The 13874-nt window shown below is 42.8% G+C and overlaps 1 protein-coding gene across 1 annotated transcript in view; it reads left to right on the forward strand.

Moving 5' to 3' along the window:
• Positions 1–11233, forward strand: part of LOC143297706 (phosphatidylinositide phosphatase SAC2-like) — a 282281-nt gene extending 271048 nt beyond the window's left edge. The window contains exons 16-20 of the mRNA XM_076610130.1: positions 354–425; positions 1057–1130; positions 1828–1983; positions 2914–3004; positions 5845–11233. Coding sequence (XP_076466245.1) covers positions 354–425; positions 1057–1130; positions 1828–1983; positions 2914–3004; positions 5845–7318 — 1867 coding nt within the window. The 3' untranslated portion in view covers positions 7319–11233. The remainder of the gene's footprint in view (positions 1–353; positions 426–1056; positions 1131–1827; positions 1984–2913; positions 3005–5844) is intronic.
• The last annotated feature ends 2641 nt before the right edge of the window (positions 11234–13874 follow it).

Here is a 13874-nt window from a genome sequence, read left to right on the forward strand (position 1 = left end):
GTGTGGCCAGTAAAGAAGTGACTGTGTGGCCAGTAAAGAAGTGACTGTGTGGCCAGTAAAGAAGTGACTGTGTGGCCAGTAAGAAGTGACAGTGTGGCTGTGTGGGCAGGAAAGAAGTGACAGTGTGGTTGTGTGGGCAGGAAGGAAGTGACAGTGTGGCTGTGTGGGCAGGGTGGGGGTGGGGGGGGATGAAGCCAGGAAGGAAGTGACAGTGTGGTTGTGTGGGCAGTAAAGAAGTGACAGTGTGGCTGTGTGGGCAGGAAGGAAGTGACAGTGCGGTTGTGTGGGCAGGAAGGAAGTGACAGTGTGGTTGTGTGGCCAGTAAAGAAGTGACAGTGTGGCTGTGTGGGCAGGGTGGGGGACCCAGATCGCCAGGAGATGGACGTCATCCTTCTGCTCAGCCAGCGGTCTGTCTACGTCGCTTGGTGAGCTGTCTGTCGTTATGTGATGCCTCTTCTCTCTCTCTCTCTCTCTTTGTCTCTCTTTGTCTCTCTCTCTCCTCTCTCTCTTTGTCTCTCTGTCTTTTCGTCTCTCTTTGTCTCTCTCGCTCTCTACCTCTATCTCTCTCCTCTCTACCTTTCTCTCTACCTCTCCCTTTCTGTTGATGGTGTTTGCATGCAGCCGTGAATGCAAGAATGTGAGGATTATTTTGCCTTCTTTCTGCCTTACTGTCTGTGTTTTTGTCTCTGTCTGTATGTCTATTTGCTCTGTCTCTCTCTCTCTGTGCCTCTGTAGTAAGCATTTCTTTCTGTCTGGTGTGTGTGTGTGTGTGTGTGTGTGTCTGTGTGTCTGTCTGTCTGTCTGTCTCTCTCTCTCTCTCTCTCTCTCTTCTCACCACCCACACCCCTCTGACTGCGAATGTACTGTACACACACATGCTCACATGCGCAAACACACATACGCACACACACACACACACACACACACACACACACACACACACACACACACACAAAGAGGCGCACACACGTAAGCTCGGACTACAGGATTTTTACCAGAGGACGCACGCACATGATGATGATGATGATGATGCATATGATTTTGCCTGCCCAACAGGTTTGATGATGAAGAAGAGCAGGTGAAGCAGTACCAGAGGATTTTCCTGGAGGATGTAGAGCGCTTGGAAATCGGTAAGCCTCGCCGTATGATGACAGAATACCCCCCGAAAATGGAGTAGGGCTGCCTACATGGCGGGGTAAAAAAAACGGTCATGCACGTAAAAGCCCACTCGTGTACATACGAGTGAACGTGGGAGTTGCAGACCACGAACGAAGGAGAAGATGAAGAAGACAGAATGGTAGTGGTTGTGGCTGTGGTTCGTGGTGGAGGTGAGGTGCTGAGTTCAGAGGATGATGGGGATCGTGATGTAGCAATTAGCGGGTTAGTTTGGTTGTTGTGATAGTGTGTGTGTGTGTGTGTGTGTGTGTGTGTGTGTGTGTGTGTGTGTGCTTGCGCGCCTCTGTGTGCGTGCCAGTGCATGCACGTGTGTGTGTTTGCACATGTGAGCATGTGTGAGTGTGTGTGTGTGTGTGTGTGTGTGTGTGTGTGTGTGTGTGTGTGTGCGTTTTGTTACCATACTTCTGTACGCACATGCAGATATTAACACAACCATGTACTTTATATTTCTAAGTGAGTAGCGTGCAGACCGTCTTTTGTTTGTTTTTGTTTCGTTTTGTTGTTTTGTTTGTTTGTTTGTCTGTTTGTTGGCATAATTACCAGTGTCTTTTGTCTCAAACTGAAAGTCTCAGTGTTCACCCGTGAGCCCCTAGCCCTGTGATGATTTATAAATAAGTTTTGTGCTTGTGTGATGAACCTGTCGCTGTTCAGGGTCAGAGCCAGCCATGTTCAAGTCTCGCTTCGCCTGCCTGCGAGTCCACTACCGGCACTTTGCCAGCGAGGGCTTCTTCCACACCTTCCGCATCCCCAGTGTGCGGCTCTTCAACAACCTGATGGTGGCTGTCAGGAACCAGGAGGAAGCTAAAGGTGTGTGTGTGTGTGTGTGTGTGTGTGTGTGTGTGTGTGTGTGTGTGTGTGTGTGAGAGAGAGAGAGAGAGAGAGAGAGAAACACAGAGAGAGTGTGTGTGTGAGAGAGAGAGACAGAGAGAGTGAGTGTGTGTATGTGTTGTGTGTGTGTTTGTGTAAGACAGAGAGAGAGAGAGAGTCTGTGTGTGTGTGTGTGTGAGTTGGAAGAGGGTGCTACTGTGTATGGGGGGTTGGGAGGGATTGGGGGGCGGTGGGGACTGTATGGAGGGAGGGGGCATGACTGAAGACTTTTACTTTTAGTGACTGTGGGGGGATAGGAAGGGGAAGGAGGGCCCAGTTTTCAGAATGCTTCCAACATTTGGATTGCTAGGTTAATTCCAGTGAGTGTGTTTGTTTTTTTTGTCGTTGTTTGTTGTTCCTGTTTTTTTGTGGTGGTGATGCAGAAACATGAGTCTGAAAAATCAAATAAACACGTTGTTAACAGAGTGATTCTCTTCCCCCCCCCCTCCCCCACACGCTCTCTCCCTCCTTCCCCCCCAGTGAATGACTGTGAGGAGTAGAAACTTTGTTTTATGATAAAAGATTAAAAGCAAAAACGTTTGGATTCACTTCTCCAACATTTTTTTTTCTGGCATTAAAAAAAGAAAGAAAAGAAAAGATTCTAATCATGAACAGCTATGTATATTTCACAGTCATTTTTTTTTTTATCAACTATTTCTTTTAAAGAATTAGTTTCTTTTGGATACTTTTTTTTTTAAATAATTTTTTGCATTGTACAAGAGAGAGAAATAAAGAGGGTAGAGGGAGAGAGAGAGAGCACACGCTAGTGTGTGTGTGTGTGTGTGTGTTTGCGTACGTGTATAATTATGTCCTTCAGTATGTGTGTTGGTGCATTCACATATTGATGTGATGACAATGCTGTCTCCACAGAGTCACTGAGGGCCATTGCTCACACATTTGTTGCTGCTCAGGAGATACTGAAGCTGGAGCTGCCAGTCAGTGAGCGCAACAAACTTGACAGGTGAAACAGTTTGAACAACACTTACCTATTCAGCAAGATTGACGTCTTCGTGTTTGTTGCAGACAAGACTTGAAAAAAACTTCAGTCAGCTTTATTCTTAATGCTTTATGGTGTTGGTGTTGGTGATTGTGTGTGTGTGTGTGTATTTGTGTGTGTGTGTGTGTGTGTGTGTGTGTGTGTGTGTGTGTGTTCTGTTGTTATAATAAATGTGTTGCATTGTATTTTTTGTCTTCTTCTGGTGTGTGTCTGTGTACTTCAGATCCAGAGAGAGAGAGAATTTAGAAGTGTATAGATTCAATTAAGCTTTTTTCTATGTATTGTATTGTATCATATTGTATTATGTTGCATTGAACTGTATTGCATTACTATTTGTCAGAACAGATTTCTCTGAGCGAAAATTGGGCTGCTCTCCCCAGGGAGAGTGCATCACCGCACTGCACCACCCTCTGTTGATTTTTTCTTTACTTTTCTTTCTTTTTTTTTTTCTTTTGAGAATGGCAAGTGCTTGCTCAAGCGATGGAATATCGAAGTGTTGGGGATGCAGAGTTTACTGTTTATGATTTCAAGAGTGTCTTGTTTTAAATTAGAACAATAGGAACTTTGAAAACATGCAGACACATTTAGTAAAAGAAGCTTTTTTGAATATTTAGCAATGGTAACAGGAGCAGGTAAATAATTTTGATTTAGCATTCAATGATTGTGGGAAAACTGATAGAATTTTGAAAACATGTTCCTTTCACTGGCACATAGTGTTTTGTTCGTTTTTTTTCTTCTTCTCTTTTGTCTTTTCCTTGTCCTGTTTCCTCATGGCGTTGTCTAAGGGAGATAACTCATTAGATTAACTTCCAGAGGTATAATTCAATTAGTGCCCTTCCCCCACCCTTTTTTTTTATTTTCATTTCATTGATGGGTTTGTTGTTGTTTTTTTTGTTTTGTTTTTTACTATTATTTTCTTAAAGCGAAACAAATATTTCCGTTCATGAAATTCAAACATCCAGTAATGATATTCAAACATAAGTTATCATCTTTGATGATACAGTAGTGTCCAGTTCTAGTCATCATAAAGATAACTGTGATGATACATGAGAATGATCTCACATAATGAAAAATTCATGTGTAAGAAAAATATTTGTCTCCAAAATTGGTTTTTAATTTTTGTAATATGCTCAAAGGAGGCAAAAAAGTCATTTTAGCTGTAAGTAAGATGATTAGATTTGCAAATGTTGCCTAGTTATACTTTTGGAGTTAAACTACATTTGTGTTTTCTCAACTTTTGTGTGACATTGTTGTGTATTTGGAAATGTTTGTTCTGGGCATGAAAAGTTTATTTTGCAGTAACCCTCCATACTCCAATAGGAGTGAAAAGATAATTGAAACTTGAGAAGCAGTGTTTGAGCAGCAGTGTGCAGCATGTTGCTTGGTATTCCAACTCAGTGTAACTTACATACAAGATGGACTTGAAAAGAAATGGATGCGATTAAACAGCAAGCTGAAGGTGTGTCTGTCATTTCAAAGGTTCATGAATGTATCATTTTGTGTGATGTTAAGCGGGGTTGTGACTGTGCAGCCAGTGGCAGTGCACTGTATAGGAACAGATATGTATCTGTGTGCCGGTGCTGCTCTGTGGATTGTAGTCTTTGTCGTTTTAAGATATTGTCTGATATTGCAGAAGGATTGCTGTGTAGTCCTGAAGGAACCTGTTGCTTGATGTTAAGTTTGTTTTTTGTTTCATTTTGGGTTGTTGTTGTTGTTGTTTTTTTCTCTCGTTATTTTCCTTATGTTCCTTATTTTTTTGTTTTGATTCTGAAACAAATGAATCAGCTTGCGCACTCTCTCTCTCTCTCTCTCTCTCTCTCTCTCTCTCTCTCTCTCTCTCTCTCTCTCTCTCTCTCTCTCTCACACACACACACACACACACATTCACACACACACACACACTCACACACACACACACTCACTCACACACACACACGCATATGCACTCATACACAGACACATATACACACACATGTACGCACACACATAAGCATGCATGCTCATACACAGTCACACGTTTCCCCTCTCCTCATCCTTTTTCCTGCTCCCACTGCCCCACCCCCACCCCTGACCCCCACCCCCAGCCCTGACCCCACCCCCACCCTCTGCCTCACCCCTGACCCCCACCCCCTGCCCCAACCCCCACCCCCTGCCTCACCCCTGACCCCCACCCCCTGCCCCACCCCCACCCCCTGCCACCCCACCCCCCTGCCCCACCCCCACCCCCTGCCCACCCTGCCCCACCCCACCCCCACCCCTGACCCCCACCCCCTGTCCTGACCACCAACCCCACCCTCCACTTCCCCTTCTAACATCACTGATGGGCCCAACAACTGCATGGTCAAAATGTTGGATTTTCAATCTGAGGGTCCCAGGATTGAATCCTGGTCACATCACCCGCTGGATAAAGGGCAGAGATTTTTCCAGTCTCCCAGGTCAACAGCTCTGCAGACCTGCTAGTGCCTGAACCCTCTTCATGTGTATACACATGCAGAAAATCAAATACGCATATTAAAGATCCTGTAATCCTTGTCATCGTTCGGTGGGTTGTGAAAACAAGAACATACCTGGTATGCACGCCATGAAAAAAGAGCATGACTGCCTACACGATGTAGGTGAAAACAGACATACGTGTAAAAACCCACTCATGTATACGAGTGAATGTGGGAATCTCAGCCTACGAACGAAGAGGAAGAAGAAAACTGTAGCTTTGAATGGAAAGACGTAAATTTGAAGACTACTAATACTACAGCACTGTTGCCTGGTCTTTTCACTGACCACAGGGTGGTGACCGGTGTGTGCAGGAAGAAGAGCCAGCCTCACCCTGACGTGGTGGACGTGCATCAGCAGCAGCATGAGAACTCCCTGGCTTCCATCCACCTCCCCCGAGATGTGTCTGCCGACATGCGCTCCGAGGACCTCAAGTTCCCCTCACCGCTCCCCACCGGTGACAGCAACCTGCTGTCTGTGGACTCTGACCCTCACCAGGAGCACCACAGACTGCCTCCTCAAAGGTCTCCTCAAAGGTCCCCACAAAGGTCTCCACAAAGGTCTCCAGCCAGGTCCCCACAGCCTTCCCCTAGCCGCTCTCCTTTACTGTCCCCTCAGCGTGCTGCGGCCAACGCCCTGAACTTGCTGTCCCAGTTCTCTGTGAAGACCTCAGCCAAGAACCTGGCCTTGCTGAAACCCAACATCAAGGTCAACCTGTCCACCTTCAACCCCCTTCGACAGCTTCGGCAGCAAGTGGAGCCAGCGGATGGAAACGTAAAGAGAGGGGAAGGCGTGGAGAGGTCAGAGGTGGCAGGTCAAAGCCGTGTCAGTCATGGGGATGGGACAGGGAGGCGGAAGAGTGCTGACCTAGACATGACCTATGCACTGGACGAATGCAACAACAGCAGCGCAGGGCAAGAAGAGGCCGGAGAGGATGATGGTAAAGACACAGAGTCAGGAGAGAACAAAGAGCCTGGCAGCCAGGACACCAAGGCTCCACACAAGGTGATGGTGAAGCTGAAGAAGGACTGGCAGGAGATCAACCTGGACAGCTGCGGCATCCTGGCCACGAGCCCTACCCACCTGTTGGTGTCCTCCTTCAAATGGGACAAGACAGTGCGCCAGTCTCTCGACCTGGACTTTGACACGGACAGTCACATGGATTCTTCCACTGCAGCTGAGCCCCAGCCACCCTCCACAGCATTATCTGCAGAAAACAGAACTGAAGCCAAAACCACTTCAAAAACCGCATCACCTGATCCCGTCGAAGTGTGTGATGAAGAAGGACAGCAGCAGGAGAAGAGAGCAGAGGAGGAGAGTGAAACCAGCAGGGTGGTGATGAGACCCGTGCCAGGCAGGCTGAGGAAGTCCAGCAGTTGTGAGGACATGAACGTCAAGGTGCAGGTCGGTCAGATCAGCGACGAGGACAGCTACTGTGTGCTGGAGGAGGAGGAGGTGGCGGCCATTCTGCACAAATCTCAGCAGATGCAGCACCCCCACATGAAGACCTCACTCAGCGACAACGCTCTGATGCTGCAACAGCAGGCTGCAGACAGCGCGGCTCAGGATCCCTCGGTCAGCCATCAGGACGGCACTGCCTTCACCCGCTTCAAGCTGAAGATGTCTGCACTGACTGTACCCCGCCCCTCTGCCAGCCGCTCGGCCAACGTGCTCAACATCAGCAAGAGTCACATACGCAAGTCACAGCGGGCCATGGAGGTGTTCGAGAGACTGGTCCGTGAAAAGCTGAAAGGTTCAGAATGTCAGTCCAGAATTATTTTTATTTGATTACTGTCTTTGCCCACTCTAGTGTATTTCCTACATGTTGTGTGACGTTTTGTTTGAAGTATGTATGCAACCAACTTCATTTGGCTGTGACATTAATTCTTCATGCATAGATATATTACTGTTCTATAGTTCTGTTCTACTAATCATTTATGGTCTTTGATTGATACAGCTAATAATACATGCTCATTTACATAACCACAGGTCAGAAAAGCTCACGCTTGACTCCAATGCCTGTTCCCTTCAGTGTGGCTTTTGGAGGATCAAATCTATACTTACTTTTATGGATTAACATGTATAAGATTGTTGAATTATTTGTCAGAACAAAGTCTATGTAATCTCAGGCCATTGTATGCCAGGAGACAGAACAAAAGCAGAAAGTTGTGCATCAGGTGTTAAGCATGCAGGACTGTGTCACTATGCTATGTCCATTTTCTGATGAAGAGTTGTCTTCATTATTCCATCAGCAACAGATTTATCTCATTTTGTTCAATATATCAGGAGTCAGTTAATTGTCTTTCCAGCGGCCAGCACTTATGATGTGGAATATGGTGTTATGAAACAAATCTCTGTAACTTAGAACCAGTGTCATAATCTTGTTTCAGGAAGATTTCATGACCATTGCTGCTGCATTGGTCTTGTTCTGCATTGAGGAGATGTCAGTGTTTGTGATAACTGTACAGTTTCTGTCTGCTTCATCACATGTTTGTTGTGCTTGTACAGTTTATCTGAGGTATTTGTTGAAATGCTCCCATCTTAGTATGTGTTTATCATTATGTGACATATAGTTGAACAGCTTAGCATGCTGTTACTGGTTTGTGATGTTTTCGCCATTACTTACTGGTGTCACATTTCTCACATTTGTCTAGCTTTGTACAGTCTTTGTCCTATACATGCAGCCATCACATCAGCAGATGCTCTTTATTAGATCTGTCCTGTTCTCAGTGTTTTTGTGGCTGCCATGTGGGAAATGTCATGTTCACAGTGTTTATCATGTGATCCTTCATGACTGTCATGTTAATTCACCAGTTTCATGTTGATTGTCATGTCTGTACTGTTTGCACACTGACGTAACAGTGACAGTGGTTCATGTGATGGGTCCTGTTTGCAGCATTTGTGCAGATGCTGTCGGTGATATTGGACGAATGTTGCATTTGATGTGTAAGATGTACACTGTAGCTGTTACAGGATACATCATGCTGGCAACACATTCCATTTTCTTTTTATTATTATTATTATTATTATTATTATATCTAATAATGATGACACTGTAACTAGCATGGAGTCTGTTCTGTGAAATGTTCCATGGATTACAGTGCCATGTAACATTCATTAACACTGAAGTTATGTTTTATAGATTACAGTGTCATAGCATTGTTAATGCATTCAACCCTGTGCCTGAGTATTGCTAGGGCATCACAATTGCTTCATTAAAACGGTTTCCATCTTCCTACACATCCGTGAACTGCTAGCAAAGGGAACTAACTTATAGTATCTTTGGCTTTGTCAATGTGTGTTGATTTGAAGGAAAAACTGGTCGATTATGGCTTTGTCAATGTGTGTTGATTTGAAGGAAAAACTGGTCAATTATGGCTTTGTCAATGTGTGTTGATTTGAAGGAAAAACTGGTCGATTATGGCTTTGTCAACGTGTGTTGATTTGAAGGAAAAACTGGTCGATTATGGCTTTGTCAACGTGCGTTAATTTGAAGGAAAAACTGGTCGATTATGGCTTTGTCAACGTGTGTTAATTTGAAGGAAAAACTGGTTGATTATGGCTTTGTCAACGTGTGTTAATTTGAAGGAAAAACTGGTCGATTTCAGTGTCATTTTTTTATTTTTACCGCATCAGAATGGCAGGGAAGACTGCCGAGGCTTTAAAGTTCCCACGATTGAATGGGTTAAACACTGAATGTAACATGTTTCATTGACTTCAGTCTGGCCTAGCATTCTTTAACATTGAATGTAATGTTTTATACATTGCATTGTGGCGCAGTATTCATTGACAGTAAATGTCCTGTTTTATGGATGATATTTAATGTTTAAATGCTGCAAGTGGTAGGTTTATATATGTGTATAAAAATAAAGAAAATGCGTACTGCCTAAAGCAGGTCTGTCTTCAGAAGATACAGTTACACTGTTCTCTTGCTTTCTCTGATATAATTTGTGATGTGCTGATATGAAAAGTATTAGTTATAGATATTTCTTCTCTTCTTTATAAATGTGTAAGGAATGTTTCATCTGGTACAATGTATACACATCTAAATGGTATGCCCTGAAAAAAAAATCATGATAATCTCCTCAAGATACCAGTAGTAGATGTAGCAGTTGTAGTTGTTTTAGCACTCCTGGCACAACTACTGCACATCTCTATGACACATTATGTTTTGTTTTTATATGTAGTGGTAAGCAAGGCTGTCACTTGTGACCTGACTGGTAAAAAAAACCAACACTGTTCTTGTTCTTTTTCTTTCTTTTTTCAATTTCATGACACCCTGAATACGATTGTGACTCTCAGTCAACAACATCTGTTGTTGTTTTTTGCAGTTGTATCATAAGAACAGTAGTTTTGAAATCTGTCACTATATAGCAATGCAGCTGTGTATCTCATTTCAGTAGTCATGGTAGATTATGTGTCGACTGGTGCAAATACAAAAATGCCTCTCCAGAAAACCATTTCTTGATAATCCATCCAGTATGAATCAAGGAGAAAAAGTGATAGAAAAGCAAAATGAAATAAGATCAATCCCAGATTGGAGTGTGGGTGACCATGTTTTCAGGGAGATAATCAGTGTGTGTGTGAACAGCAGGTTTCACGCTGAAGTCCAGTGGAGAAAGGCCCACAGCGGGAGGTTTCAAACACCTTGAAGCATGTTGTCCTGGTTGTACTTTCTGTCTGGCTGTGAAAAAGCGAACACTGTAGACTGGACCAGAAGCACCTGCTGTCTTTGTGGACTGTCATGGGGATGACTGTCACTCCAGTAATTATGGGTTTTTTGTTGTTGTTGTTGCTGGGGTATTTTTATAATGATCTGGGGATGATGAAATGAGCCGAAAGCTTGACATTCTCAGCCCAGCCTAAGTCTTCTTTGCCTTGAGGAGCTGAATGGGTTAAGTTAATTCATCATGAACTGCATTGTTTTGCAGAGGTTTTTTTCTTTTTTCTTCCTCTTCTTCTTTTTTCAGATTTGACAGAGCTTTATGTTTAACGCAGTTGAATTTCTTATTTAGTATGATTCAGCGCTTGTAGCTTTTAGAGGCGTTTGATTGGCTAAGAGCGGACCGGGCAAGATGGGTCATCTTTTCACTGTTAGCCATGCGTAATTTGGCCAAGCAGAGCAAACCGATAGGCGTAGTTTGCATCAGTTTGACATGGTAAGTATATGTATCACCAAACACGGATTATAATACAAACTCCTCCTTTTAGTTGAGCAGTCCTAAAATGGCCCTGTGTGGTCGGCTTGACAATAAAGCAACACTGTCAAACAATGTCATACACCAGCAGCAAGCCATGCTTGGGTCAGTGATCAGGGATTCTGAGAATGTAGTTTCATTTTGCACTGTTGTGCCCAGAGGTCTTGTTTTTATCTGCAGTGGTCTGGAAACAAAGCTTTGTGTCTGCAAGCAAGTGATGGAATGCTTACAACAACAAGAAAGTAAACAGAATAAAAAGCTGTTGGTTTGTTTGGGCTGAAGATCACCGGAATTTTCTGTTGACTGTGAAAATCGGATTTTTTTTGTTTTGTTTTGTTTCTAAAGAGAAGAAAAGTTAGCAGATTTGCAAGTGTGTGTGTGCATGTGCATACATGTGTGCGTGTGTTTAATTAATTGAATATGAAAAAATTAAAGTGAAGATTTTTGGCAAATGGTATATATATATATATATATATATATATATATGTGTGTGTGTGTGTGTGTGTGTGTGTGTGTGTGTGTGTGTGTGTGTGTGTCTGCACTGAGGGATTGATAATTGAACATGTTTTGCTTGCTCCAGTGCAAACAAATAAGACCATATGTAACCTGTACATAACACTGAAAAATTGTTGCTGTTTTGAGATGTTCCTTTATTTGGGGGAAAGGGGGTGGAGGTGGGGGGTCTCTTTCATGATGTTCTTTGTTGGAACTTTGGAGTCATCATGTAGAAAATAAGATGCACAGTCCAGTCACTTGATTTTTGCAAGTCTCTCTCTGTCTCTGTCTGATTCTCTCTCTCTCTCTCTCTCTCTCTCTCTCTCTCTCTCTCTCTCTCTCTCTCTCTCTCTCTCTCTCTCTCTCACTTGTTCAATTGCTGGTTCACTCACTTTTGTTTGCAAATAGTTCATATATTCATGCTTATACATAAAGAACCTTGCTCCAATCTAAAATCCTCAGCTTGGGTGAATAGACAAATTAACCAATCAACCTGTCCACATTATGTCTACTTTTGACCATATCTAATTTGGGCCAGTGTCGCTTTAGCCAGTAAGCATGGCCACAATAGTTGGCCAATTCAGGTAATATGAACAGCTGTGTTTTTGTATAATGGTGGAACTACAACAGCAAGACTTTGTGATGTGTATTCCAAGACAGAAATGAGCGCATGATGATGGCATGTTTTAAAGATACTGAACTGAGAAGTGGGATGAGTCTGCTTATCTTTACTACTTATTTTTGATATATATCTGCAGGTTTCTGTAGCATATTGTTCTGTTAGATACAGTCACTATTATTCTGTATTTGGATCAGCACACAGTTCTTCACTATGCAGGCAGTTAGGATTGAGATGTTTATTGATCTGCCTTTTCTATGATGTGCTTTAAATGCAATTCTTTTACTTTTTGCAAAAAAAGGTCCTTGGTATAATGATCTGTTCAGTATTAATCAACCATGATTAAGAGATTTTTATTGTTTTATCTAAATTCAGTATAGGTAGTGTGTGTGTGTGTGTGTGTGTGTGTGTGTGTGTGTTTGTATGTGTGTGTGTGTGTGTGTGAACATGCTTATATGTGCATATGTGTGTGTGTGTGTGTGTGTGTGTGTGTGTGTGTGTGTGTGTGTGTGTGTGTTTCCCTTACTTACTTCATTATCATTTGTGCAGAAAATCTCCTGAAATGTTTTATTTTTGTAATTCATGTCCTTGAATTTCATTTCTTTAAACTGTTTAACCAGGAACTAAAAAAATCTCCTTAAACTTAATCTTCATTTTGTGCAATTTTGTTCATGTTGAAACTGTATATACCAAAATTTCTTTTCCACTTCATGATTTCTTTTCATTAAAAAAAAAAGAAAAAAAAAAAAATCACATTGATATGTTCTCTCACATGTGCAATTTCTTGATTATGCAAGGAAAAAAAAAACAAAAAATAAAAATAAAATATATATATATATATATATTAGAATTAAGATGAAATGAAAGGGAAAAGAAAAACACTAAATTTCCACATTTCATATGTATATCAAGGGGAGGGGAGTTGAATGCCTTTTACCCCTCTCCCCCCCCCCCCCCCCCCCCCCCCCCGCCCCCCTCCTCCCCACTATTCCCATTCATACCATAGCCTCATCGTTCCTCAGATTGGTACTGACAGGTTGTAGTTATGATCATTATGATATGAAATGACACACTTTCAACTGCAGGTTGGCCACGTATGGTTTGTAACTCACAGAGGAGGGGGGGGGGGGGGGGGGGGGGCGAAGCAACAAGTTACTTCACTGACTCTTTGTCTGGGTCTTGTTCTCAGCAATCAAATTTCCATTCATAAACTCTGTTGACTTAGAGCTAAGCATGTATCTTAGACAGCCGTTGTTAAATGAATGGGAAAGGTAAAACGACGGGCGCAATAGCCGAATGGTTAAAGCATTGGACTTTCAGTCTGAGGGTCCCGGGTTCAAATCACGGTGACGGCGCCTGGTGGGTAAAGGGTGGAGATTTTTACGATCTCCCAGGTCAACATATGTGCAGACCTGCTAGTGCCTGAACCCCCATCATGTGTATATGCAAGCAGAAGATCAAATACGCACGTTAAAGATCCTGTGATCCATGTCAGCATTCGGTGGGTTATGGAAACAAGAACATACCCAGCATGCACACCCCCTGAAAATGGAGTATGGCTGCCTACATGGCGGGGTAAAAACGGTCATACACTTAAAAGCCCACTCGTGTGCATACGAGTGAACGCAGAAGAAGAAGAAGAAGGAAAGGTAAAACAATGGTCTGTATGTGTATTGGATGTGATAAAAGGCCTTAAAAAGAATTACTAGGAGTGAATATGTATTTGAAATATGACAGTTATATGACAAAATATATTGATACATTATTTTCTTGTGTTTTTGGTCATAGCACTATTGTGATTGGATTTTTCAACAGGTTTTATTATATGTCTGAGTTGGTGTTCATAATTAATGTACATTTGTTCACAATGTGATGAATTTGATAACTTGTGTGTCTGAGTTCAGATTTACAATTTGCACTGTTCAGTCAGTGACTTGGATCTCAGTCCAAAGGATCAACTCACTGATTCTTGAAACATTATTTATCTAGTTTAGTCACAGTTAGTGAATGCCTTATATGTTTGTTTTGCTTC

The sequence above is a fragment of the Babylonia areolata genome, chromosome 2 (assembly GCF_041734735.1).
Source record: "Babylonia areolata isolate BAREFJ2019XMU chromosome 2, ASM4173473v1, whole genome shotgun sequence".
NCBI lineage: Eukaryota > Metazoa > Mollusca > Gastropoda > Neogastropoda > Buccinidae > Babylonia > Babylonia areolata.